Source organism: Gymnoscopelus microlampas, assembly GCF_963454915.1.
Source record: "Gymnoscopelus microlampas genome assembly, chromosome: 3".
In the NCBI taxonomy this organism is placed as follows: Eukaryota; Metazoa; Chordata; class Actinopteri; order Myctophiformes; family Myctophidae; genus Gymnoscopelus; species Gymnoscopelus microlampas.
Genome location: NC_139940.1, coordinates 27154166 through 27166849, shown reverse-complemented (window position 1 = coordinate 27166849; position 12684 = coordinate 27154166). Strand labels below are relative to the sequence as shown.

The following is a 12684-nucleotide window of genomic DNA, read 5'->3' as shown; positions in this document are numbered from 1 at the left end:
CCTGCATAATAAGCAGAGGTGGACAGAGTAGAGTCTTTCCCAGTACTTGAGTAAGAGTACAGATACTTCCTGCTTAAATTTACTCCACTACAAGTAAAAGTAGCTCAGTCAAAATGTTACTCAAGTAAGAGTAAAAAAGTACTTGCTTTTAAATATACTTAAGTAATCAATAGTAAATACTTTTAGAAATACTTAAGTACACGTAAAAGTACATTACTTATTTTTCACACCAATGAATTGCTGTATTTTTTTATATGGCTTTTTTTTTATCACAAGTCAAATTAGTGCAGGTTTGATTCAAAACGAGTAAACTAAATGCATATCTTTATAGCCTATAGTGGTGCAGCACAAAATAACCACTAAAACACTAAAAACATGTATATATAATATATATGGGACTAATACAATAAAAACGTTTCCCCTTTGAGACTGTATTCATGCCATACTGTCTGAATGGGGAAACGTGGATGAAAGACATACAATTTAGGCATACTGACTATAGCAACATTGGATGCCTTTCATTGTTTTCAAGGCGAAAAACAAACCATGTCACTCTGCCTTTCATGAATATTCAAGGCAAAAAGGCACCATATGTCACTGCTATGCGCTAACTAAAAGGGACCTGAAGTGTTATGTTTGCATCGACAACTAGTGTTGTCCCTAATTACACACACACACACACGCGCACACACACACACACACACACACACACACACACACACACACACACACACACACACACACACACACACACACACACACACACACACACACACACACACACACACACACACACACAGTAGGCTACTCAAGTAAATTTACAAATTCATCAGTTACTGTCCACATCTGATAATAAGCCATAATAACAATGATAAATGCAAACGAAATAAAACAAAACAAACTAAAATAAATAACTTTCTACCACTTACTTTTCAGATATGAATTATGACATTATATAAAATACATTAGCCACTAATGGTCCTATTTTACACATTTCAAAGCCCTATTTTATATGTAGGCTATTTGAACATAGCCGATCTAAGCTCACAACTACTTTCAAACATTTTTGTACTTTTACTTTTGGTACTTAAAGTACATTTTGATACCAATACTTTTGTACTTTTCATGAATTCATAATACCAGACTTTTACTAGTAACAGAGTACTTCTACCATGTAGTACTGATACTTTTACTCAAGTAAAACATGTGAGTACATTTTCCACCACTGAAGTATGCTAAAATACAGTGGTGGAATTGGAAAGTAACTAAATACATTTACTGTACAAGTACAATTTTCAGGTTGTTGTACTTTACTTGAGTATTTCCCACTTCCAATAATACTACTCCACTACAACTACTTGAAAGCTTTCTTACTAGTTACTTTTCAGATAGAAATTATGATATTATGAAACATGTATCTAATTTTCATTTTATACATAGGCTATTTGAAAATAACTGTGAGCTTGTTAATCTGATAATTGCAGAAATTGTAGAAGGCCTGTACTTTTGATACTTTAAAGGACTACTTTGTTTTTTTCACAACAAGGGTTATTTTATTAGTTTGTAATGATAATAATTAAAATATGAGTGTTAAAAAAAAAACACACCCTGTGTGAAGGAAGCGGTGCCTTTGGGGCGGGCCTTAACTCATTTCAGTTCGTCCCTATTGGTGGTCTGAGTCCACTTACCAAATTTGTACTTGGTAGCATGCTGCAAACTGGAATGATGGCTGTTTAAAGCCCAGCCAATGGGCAGACAGAGGGGGCGGGGTTTAAGTAATGACAGTTAGTCCCTATTGCTGGCTTTAGTCCATGTACAAAATTTGTACTCCATAGCAAGCTGCGAACTTGAGTTATGGCTGTTTGAAGGCCAGCCAATGGGAAGACAGAGGGGGCGGGGCTTCAGCAATTCATGCTGGTCCCTATTGGTGGTCTAAGTCCACATACCAAATGTGGACTTGGTGGCATGCTGCACACTGGAGTTATAGCTGTTTAAAATCCCGTGCTCATCCCGTGCTCATACGGGCGCTGGGGGTCCCTGGACCCCTCTTTGATAACTTCATCAATTCATGCTGGTCCCTATTGGTGGTCTAAGTCCACATACCAAATGTGGACTTGGTGGCATGCTGCAAACTGGAGTTATAGCTGTTTAAAATCCCGTGCTCATCCCGTGCTCATACGGGCGCCGGTGGTCCCTGGACCCCTCTTTGATAACGTCATCAATTCATGCTCGTCCCTATTGGTGGTCTAAGTCCACATACCAAATTTGGACTTGGTGGCATGCTGCAAACTGAAGTTATAGCTGTTTGCTTCTTTGCCGTGCTCATCCCGTGCTCATAACATACGGACGGACGCGCAAACGGACAAAGTCAAGCTTAGAGCGGTTGGCACCGCTAAAAATCATGTATTGCTTTCTATCGTTATTTAGTGATTTTTACCTGGGGGAGGGCGGGGGCATTCGGTCCATTGGTAAATAGTCATTAACGCAGCCTCCTGCTGGCCTCATGGTGGCGCTGTAACAGGCAGATTCATGTTTTGGCCTATATAGTTCAAGAGTTATAGGCCAAAACGTGAACTTAAAAGTTACTTTTCACAGTAACGCATTACTTTTTGGTGTAAGTAACTACTAAAGTAACCGCAGACCTCCTTTTTTTTTTTTTTTTTTCATTTCATGCTTTTGTACCCCCAAACACTTTTTTCTTTTTTTTGGGGGGGGGGGGGGGGGGGGGGGGGGCGCTGCGCCGTCCACCATGACATCTATGTCATTCTTTCTTGTTTTATCAGCTGTCCAATCACAACTGTAAACAAATGCAGAGCTGCTCGTCCGAGCTGATGGTCTCGATCATGGATCTATTGCTCTATGCCCCACTGTCAGCCATTTTTGCTATCCTGGGGAAACGTCAAATTTCTATTTTGGGTCTCCAGCTAAAAGGTTTGGGAACTACTGCCCTAGAGGGGGTACTTGGATTAAGGAATCAGGGTAAACGGCTAGCTACTGAACCCAAAAAGCCCCCCAGAAAAACCTCATCTATGGGAAATGACGTTTTCTTGGATCTTATTCAGTACTCCCATAAGCATATCCCATGTGTACAATTAGCAACATTGTGCAAATCCCAAATCACACTGCTCTCTGCAGCTCATTCAAATCACATTTGGCCTGAACCCTGATTACAATGTAGAGCACATGAGTCCTTGAGTTCACCTAAAAATATCCCATTCGATATCAGTTGATATCCAATATGCCTGCTCTCCATCGTACCAATATATTATGATCTAGAGTTCATATTTAGAAAACTGAGGTGCAATATCAAAAATCTTGCTTTTGGTTGTTCTTGGGAGCGGGTCAGATTCTAATGAAACAAAATCTTGGCTTTCATGATTTGCTGATCAATTCAGACAAAACACACACATAGTTTGGGGGAAATAGCCGATATGCCCACAACACCCAAGACAAGAAAATGTATTGATCTTTGTGAAGTGAGAAGATAGAACTGGACATAGAGATAGTTATTAATAGTTGCTGCTAATGAATGCATTGTCCAGTTGGCGAATGACCTCAGCTGGCCACAGGATGCAGGAAAAGAAATAACATTTTACTCTCTCTCTCTCTCTCTCTCTCTCTCTCTCTCTCTCTCTCTCCTTCTCTCTCTCTCTCCCTCCCTCTCTCTCTCTCCTTTGCTCTCTCTCTCTCTCCCTCCCTCTCTCTCTCTCTCTCCTTTTCTCTCTCTCTCTCTCCTTTTCTCTCTCTCTCTCTCTCTCTCTCTCTCTCTCTCTCTCTCTCTCTCTCTCTCTCTCTCTCATGGGTGCTATTGCAGACAGCTGTGACATGATCCAGCTCTAATTCACCTCCTTCAGAGTCTGTCACGATGCAGACTAAAATATCTCCCCCAAATCTCTCATTACACAGATCTCCATGAGTCACAGTGTCTCCCCAGCTCTCTGCTTGTCCAATCAATGAGTCAGTACATTGGTGTGTAACTGTCAATGTTGGACAGTACAAAGTAAAGATAGCCTACTCCTGGTCAAATATTACTCTAATACAAGTGAAAGTTGCTCAGTAACATTTGTACTTAAGTTAAAGTACTGGAGCAGTACTTTAACTGGAAGTTAAAAGTAAGTATTACATTTTCTTTTTATCAATGCATTGTTGTATTAAAATGTAGACACTTCCCCATTTCCAGAAAGTTTCAAAACATCAATAATAGTGAAAATAACAGATCTACAAGCTCAGAACGAGTCACACTGAAACGCTTGTACAACTGCTATTTTCACTATATTTGAAATAGGGATTAAGTTGTTAATTCTATTCCTAGAAATGTAGTGTAGTGTAATGTAGTGAGTCAAAAGTACACTATTTGTCTTTGAAATGTAATGGAGTGAAAGTCATATGTATCCAAAAAAATAATAATACTCAAGTAAAGTACAGATACTCAAGAAATGTACTTAAGTACAGTACTCACGTAAATGTACTATGCTGGCAATCGTGAGACTTTTATGTATATCTCTTTATGCCGGCTTTAAGCTCAGTTGCGTACAACTGTTGCTTTCTGACTGTGGTGCAAGGCAAAGACCATAACTTTCACTTGAAAAGGTGATTCAAATAATAAAAGGTTTTAACTCAAATCTTTGCTTCTGGGGATTCTACAAATATCTTCTAAATCCTAACAGTTTTTTGAAAAACCTTCTGTTGCTATATCAGTGGTTCTCACCTTCTGCAGCAGTCTGAAAACATATCTCTTCAGACTATAGATCTCACTTCCTAGCATTTGTATTTTCATTGCTTGATACCTTTTAGATCAGTGGTTCTCAAACGTTTTAATTTCAAGGACACCCATACCGTAACTCTCAGAGTAACAGGCCTGTAAGGGTCCATTTGGAAACCTCCAATGAACCCTGAGGGTCCCTGGACCGGACTTTGAGATCCACTGTCTTAGATGGATGTTATGTTAAAGTTATATTTTCCAGATGTATGTAGGTTACTCACATGTACTATGTGCATTATTTAGATTTATGTACGCTGCTGGCTTGTCCACATACTGTATGCCAAGTTTTTATTTAGATAGTATGTTATTTAGACAGATGCTAGGTTTCTTGGCACTTACATTACAGTACCGTACCTTATTGTTGGCTGAATATAGTTCATACCACCTACGATCTTGAACTCTGGATAAGAGCGTCTGCTAAATGCCAAAATGCTTTTTCATGAGGTAAAATTCATTGGCAGGGAATTGTTTTCAGTGGAGAAAGGAATAGGGGCGACTGGGGTCAAAAGTAACAGGAGGCAAACCTAACACACACAATAATTCTAGTCAGAAACAAGCTAGAGGGGTGAGACTTCTTCTGCACATGCTCAGTAGGGTCCTCTCTCTGCCTATGCAATAGAATGGAGTAGAATGATCATTTCATCTCAGTAGAAGTTTTCAACAAAAACAGATTTTGAGGTGTAAAAGGACATTTTTGAATGTACAGAATTTTCGTTCTGCTGTCTTAAGTTAAGATGACAGCTAATTTAAACTTAGATGAATTGTATCTCTATGTTATTGGTCACAAATTAACATCAGCAGCCTATGCTAGTATAAGTGTTTTAGAATATGGGATTTCATCATGGCTGGCCGATCGGGGGCAATTGTAACACAGTGACCGGGGTTAATTGTAACGTGTTTCAATGCAAGCACATTTTTTGTCTGGGATTACATACTTTTATGTTAGTAAATGAACATATTTCACTAAATTTCACTAAATTGCAAAGTAAAAATACATTTCAATAAAAAATAGACATACATTTGAAAAAACTAAATAGAAAAATACAATAATTTGAATAAAATATATAATTGTAATTATATATATAAAACATTCTTAAGTAAAAACATTAAATTATAAAAAATACATATTACTTAGTGATGTGGTTTTATTTGAGATATAGTGTGTTAATATGACTTATTTTTACAGTGTTACAATTGCCCCCGTCACGGGGGCAATTGTAACACGCTGACTTATTGCATAAAAGTAATATTTTAGTCTTGTCCTTACTAGTGAAAGCTTATAAATGGTTTTGGTAATTAGGCACACATATGTGTTTCTTAAAACAAAAGATGACTAGTATATTTCAAGTATTCTGTGAATTATGTAAAAAGTGTTACTTTTGACCCTGGTCTCCCCTACATTATCACTTTGTTTCAGGCTACAATTCAAAGGTCAATTTGGTGAAAGGCTATTTTCCATGGCAGTATAAATTCTACTAGTTGGAATGACAGATTTCCCTATGAGCATGCAAACTAAAGCTATAGTAATGGGCTCTTTTCAATCACACTTCATACTTAATACTTGATGATGATTTGAAATGAGAAAACATGTATGTCCAACACACAACAAATGCGCACAGTCCTATGGTTGGATGTGTGAGTGTGAGAACAAGTGTGGAGGTGTGAACGCAGGTCTGTGACAGTCCATTACGAACAGGCAGTTGACCCAGGATGCATTTATACCAAGCGCATCCATTTCAATCTAGTCTCCATAGTGATGGTAATGTCCCATAAGCTGGGTGAAAGACAAGTCAATCTATAATGAAGGCATTAGCAATTGTTTATATCATGAATATAATGTTAATCATATAAAACCTATATCACTTTTAAAGTATAACATACAGAACTATATGTGCAGTATGTACCTAAGTCATGACAATGAAGGGGCTACACTGAAATCCCAAATGCTGCCAATTAACACATTAATTTGAAGGCAACACGTCGTAAAGTGGAGTTGAACCCATGACATCAGAGGCACATGGGACTCTTTTTGTTTGTTGTGTGTTAGTGCTTTATGTGTACAGTACTGTATATTATGTGAATGTGTTCCTGCAGTACTCAAGTTCAAGTTTATTATGTCCCAAATTGGGTAATTTATGTTACAGCAGATAATAATAATAAACTCCAAGACACAGTAAACATACATACACAGGACATAAACATAGACATAGACATGATCACAAGATCCAGATAATAATAGCTATTAATACTGCAGTAGTACCTTTGGGGCTGAGGGGTTCTCCTTCCAAGAAGAATGTTCCATGGCGCAGAGCCACCTCCTGGAGAATAATGCCAAAGCTGTAGACGTCCCCCTTCTGAGTACCGGCCAATGGGGGAATCTCCATCCTCAACAGCTCCGGTGCCGTCCATAACCTCCCTGGCAGCAGAGGAGGGCAGTGGGGAGGGAGAAAACAGGGGTTGAGCAGGGAGCAACGTGAGGTAGATGGTCGGTGGTTACAGGAATGCAAGAAAGGAGGAGAAAGGAAGGGTGGGAGGGAGAAGGACAAAAGGACAAAAACCTCCCATATCTGTTGGGTGAAGAACAACAATGTGCAAACACAGCAGCAAGATTTGTGAGCTGTTGTGACAGGAGAAGGATGTCTAATGGAATACGACCACCTTAAGGACTACAAATCATTGCCTGTGTCCCTGTTTACACCAAATGACCTCGGTACATAGAAATACTATACATACAGTATGAACAGAGCAATGCCTTTAAGTACATTTGAATAAATTGCTGCTAATTGTCGCAAAGGTTTTATACCACGTGAATGCAAAACATTGAAATACTGCTGTCAACATTCAAAAGTTTATACCAAACTATCCTTATAGACCCCTTAACAGACGACGTCACACTGATAAGAACCAGTATGCGTGCAACCAGTATGCTCTTAATGAAACCCATTCTGTCAGGTCTCGCTAGGACGCGCCTCACTAGCCAACACACAAGATGGTGTGCTGAAACCAGCGCACCCCGAAACAACAGGTTGAGAATTGATTGCGTGAAACAATCACCTGTGCATCAAGTCTCAATGTTAGTAAACAAATAATTGGTCTATATGGATGTATAACTATTTCTGACAGAAAATGCACAACCTTTATAGTTTCGTAAGATAGTCTTCCCTCTAAGTTGCAAAGTAACACAGCAATGTTTATACTTTTATTTATTCCCATATATATTTAATATTTAATTGTACATACATTGTATTGCTTTGATTGTTTTGCTTCACTTTTGCTTTGGCAATGTAAACGTATGTTTTCTCATGCCAATAAAGCTCTTTTGAATTGGGAGAAGGAGGCAGAGAGGGGTAGAGGGAGTATTTGAGAGGATGAGGAAGTGTAGGGTAAGGAGGGAGAGACGCAAGGGATCAGTGAGAAAGGAAGGAGCAATGAGGAATGAGGATGGATAAGAATCAAGGGAGTGAAAAACATCTGGGGAAAGGTCACACTTTTCTGTAGGGATCGCAAATCAAACTGTGGTATGTTATATTATTGTCATCTGGATTACTGATTGCATACTCCCTTATTAGCTACACAAAGGTACCATAGACAGGTACTCTGTTCCTACAGTACATCATCATGTGACATTCTAAATTGGAGATTTGATGTGTCTTCAAAAGTGTGAGAACCTAAAGACCTACGGGCAAAGTATGCATGTGCATCTTCTGTAGCATCGTCAGAACGGAAGCTGGACAGGCCGTAGTCTGTGATCTTCAGGACGAAGCGGTTGTCAACCACACAGTTGGTTGACTTGAGTTTGCCGTGTGAGCTAATGACACTGTTGTGAAGAAAGGCCATGCCCTGAGTAGAGAGACAGAGTCAAAATTACATCTAAACACTAGTATAATAAATGTATCTGAAGCATCTTTCACAGTACACACATACTGTACTGTAACAAAATCTGCAGAGAAAACACAACAAGGGCCATAGACACCAGTTATTACTCTCAATATACAATACACATATCAAGGCGAGAGAGAGAGAGAGAGAGAGAGAGAGAGAGAGAGAGAGAGAGAGAGACACGGACGGACGGACGGACGGGTAAATGTAGATGACAGCAGTAAGTCTATACAGACCACGAATAGATTATTATCCACTTGGGACTTTTATTTTAAATATATACACAGTGTCCTTTATTATGTAATACATCTGTGACTCACTGATTGTCTCTATTGTCATCTGATGTTCTAGCTCTGTACTTGTTTACATCCACAGCGGAAATGTTCTCCTCATGCCAAAAGGAATGTGATGCAAGACTTCTTTTTGAAGTAGGCTTCATTAATGTATATGGAGATAACAAGTAATGCACCATTGGCTTGCGACTGACAGAAGTAACCAGAGTTTAAGTGAAAAGGATACAGTGTAAGCTATATGAAATACATGCAGTACAATATGTGGTAGATAAAATATCAAAAAGAAAGGTACCTTGACAATATCAACGATGAGGGAGTATTTGAACATCCAATCCAGAGTGATGCTTTCATTCTCTAGAATGTCCTAAAGACAAACGTAAGAGAGCAGGCAGACACTGAGCTACACATTGATAGATACATAAACAGTGATGGCAAAGTGAAAGAAAGAGAAAATGCAGTGAAATGGAAAGAGAAAGAAAGAAAGAAAGAAAAAAAAGGAGAAAAAAAAGAAAGAAAGAAAGATGGGGGAGACTGATGAGGAGATGGGAGAATAACAGAGTTGGGGAAGGAAGTGCTTACAGATGTAGAAACAGATAAACACAGGAGGAGGGGAAAAGGCATGCATTACCTGCCGATTCCATTTAGGACAGTATTCAGTGATTATACAATACCTGCAGACTCCCTCTAGGACAGTATTCAGTGATGATACAGATGTTCGGGGTGTCTATGCTGGCTCCAATGAAACGTGTAAGGTGTTCATTCTGAACATCTCGCATCTATGCCAACAGGGGAGAGGGGGATGGGTAAGGTGAAAGTTTTCACCCAGTGGGCAGCTATTGTTCATTGTCTTGCTCAAGGTCACTATATTTATTTCAAATTGCATTCAATATGACTGTCAAATAGGTTCTATCATGCTGATTGTTCACCAGAACAACTACGGCTATATTTTGTATTGATTGATTGACTGATTGAATACTTCAATTCAGAAATGTACTGTAAACGTGGTACAGTAAGACATTAAGGGAAACATTATAACAAACTAAAAAAGTCCCGGGGACTTGTTTCCATTCAGGAACTTTAAGTTGTAACAAAAAATGTAATGTGTTTTTTGTTTTGTTTATCCTATCTTTGTGAGCAGCTCTTTGTTATCAGAGTTCAAAGGCACTCAAACACATCAATCCATCAGGTACTCACATGTTTGAGCTCAAACAGGATCTTCCTGGTGAGCTCAATGCGTTTCCTGTTGGTATATTTAATGGCCACAATGTTTCCCTGGAGGGTTACAAGGAATTAAATGTCAAGAGACCTCTCTCTCTCTCTCTCTCTCTCTTTCCTTATGTGAAAAAGTTGTGGATATTTTTCATGAATGGTGCTTTTTCTGCTGTCTGCACATAATGTCCGCTCATAATAAATGTTTAGCACACACTGACCTTGTAGTATCCAGTCTTGGCAAACACCTGAAAGTTTCCATCCCCTGTCATCAGGGAGCCATAGTTGGAGCCCCTCTGTGTACACACCACACACACACACACACACACACACACACACACACACACACACACACACACACACACACACACACACACACACACACACACACACACACACACACACACACACACACACACACACACACACACACACACACACACACACACTTTTCAGTATTGTACTGCACCGCTGCTATTATTTATTTCATTACTATTCTTGCTATAAATATTTGTTGTATCTGCTAATTGCACACCATCGTCTAATATACTGTAGGCTTATTTTGCTATTTTACTTCATTCTGACTTTTGAGTCTTCTTGTTTTTTTTTATTTTATTACCATTGCTATTATTATAACTATAAGAATTTCAATGGCTGGACCAGTCATTCCGACCAGTTCCTTTCCCCTCCATCAGGCGCCCCGGATGACCAGGGGGAGGCAGTATAGGGACCAGGATTACTGCATGTTTTTTGTGAGGGTACCTAGTACTACCAACCCTAGGGGACATGGGGAGAACACAGTGTGTGTGTGTGTGTGTGTGTGTGTGTGTGTGTGTGTGTGTGTGTGTGTGTGTGTGTGTGTGTGTGTGTGTGTGTGTGTGCATGGGTGCATGGGTGCATGGCTACTGTATGTACCGTATGATGTGTACTGACCAGAGACAGGGTAAGCTTGCTCCCACTGCGCAGAACCTTTTCCAGGTTACTCATCTGAAGATCCTCCCAGTGGATCCTCCACAGCTGAGCCACTAGTTCATTCTCCAACTTCAACTTCCTGTTTGGATGTGTGTGTGGTGTGTGTGTGTGTGTGTGTGTGTGTGTGTGTGTGTGTGTGTGTGTGTGTGTGTGTGTGTGTGTGTGTGTGTGTGTGTGTGTGTGTGTGTGTGTGTGTGTGTGTGTGTGTGTGTGTGTGCGTGTGCGTGTGCGTGTGTGTGTGAGAATTTTTCAACAAAGAAACCAAAAGATGTGGGGAAAAACAGAAAGAATAGTTGACAGACTTGAAATGATGACTGTCAGTGACCTCTGACTCGGACAACAGGAAGCAGCTCTCACCTGTAGATGAAGACGGTGATGGTGATCATGATGATGATGAAGAACACAACGATGGACACCATCTGATGGATAGTGATCGTCTCTGAGAGAGGGAGGGGGGGGGGGTCAGACACAGGGTATACATACTGTTGAACGCGCATGTACCGTTTACAGTGGTGGAAGAAGTAAAAGTAGCAATGCCACAATGTAGAAATTGCTCTATTACAGGTAAAAGTCCCGTATTAAAATAGTACTTGAGTAAAAGTACAAAAGTATTGGCATCAAAACACAAAAGTAAAAGTACATTTTCCCAATTGTTTCGAAAATAGCAGAACTACAAGTCGCAATGCGACACGTTGCAAGCTTGTGGATCGGCAATTTTTGAATTGCTTTAGTATAGAATATGGGTTTGTATTAATACTAAAAATCAGCAAAGTAACGTGTACAGTACCTAAAGCTGTCAAATAATTGTAGAGGAGTAAAAGTACAATATTTGCCTATGAGATGTAGTGGAATAGTATAAGGTATCAAAAGTAAAAGTAATTCAGGTACAGTACTTGAGTAAATGTATTTAGTTACTTTCCATCACTGATTATAAGTACTGCCAAGCAGGGTCATTCCATGCAACCACCAAATCCATAATGGTGTTTACCATATGCTTCAGTAGCCTATCCCAGCTATTATCAGCATATTCCAGCTATCACATTCACAATTTATCACAACTTATCATTAGTGAGTTTATGTGTGTGTGTGTGTGTGTGTGTGTGTGTGTGTGTGTGTGTGTGTGTGTGTGTGTGTGTGTGTGTGTGTGTGTGTGTGTGTGTGTGTGTGTGTGAGAGAGAGACCTTTGCGCTGTGATAGAAGGAGCAGTTAGTATTGTATCCAATGTTCATATTACTATGATGAATGAAAAAGCAGATGTCTGCTAGATGTATGCATTTTGAAAATACCTATGAAATGAACTGTGCTTCAAGGGCCAAGGTGCATGAAACCTACTCAATAACAAAAACGACGTAACACTGAAATTGCAGTTTCAATATATTTCAGTCATCTTTTGTCTTATATAAGCTGTGAGTAGTTATCTACTGTACTGACTTGCCAGGCAGACAGGGTTGTCATTCTTGAAGCCACAAGGAGGGATGTCAGGAGGAATAGCGCCCCCTGGCCAGTGGAGGAACATTCCTGGCACGGCCGTCAGCTGCTCCTCTGAGCTGTTATACAACAACACAATCT

The 12684-nt window shown here is 39.6% G+C and overlaps 1 protein-coding gene across 1 annotated transcript in view; it reads right to left on the bottom strand.

Moving 5' to 3' along the window:
* LOC311041801 (atrial natriuretic peptide receptor 1-like) overlaps positions 1 to 12684 on the bottom strand; it is a gene marked incomplete at its 5' end in the record, with an annotated part of 32948 nt that overhangs the window by 13703 nt on the left and 6561 nt on the right. The window contains 9 exons of the mRNA XM_084052286.1: positions 7023 to 7178; positions 8443 to 8602; positions 9227 to 9298; positions 9606 to 9710; positions 10129 to 10206; positions 10365 to 10439; positions 11077 to 11194; positions 11473 to 11554; positions 12547 to 12682. Of these exons, the coding sequence (XP_083908412.1) occupies positions 7023 to 7178; positions 8443 to 8602; positions 9227 to 9298; positions 9606 to 9710; positions 10129 to 10206; positions 10365 to 10439; positions 11077 to 11194; positions 11473 to 11554; positions 12547 to 12682 (982 nt within the window). The remainder of the gene's footprint in view (positions 1 to 7022; positions 7179 to 8442; positions 8603 to 9226; positions 9299 to 9605; positions 9711 to 10128; positions 10207 to 10364; positions 10440 to 11076; positions 11195 to 11472; positions 11555 to 12546; positions 12683 to 12684) is intronic.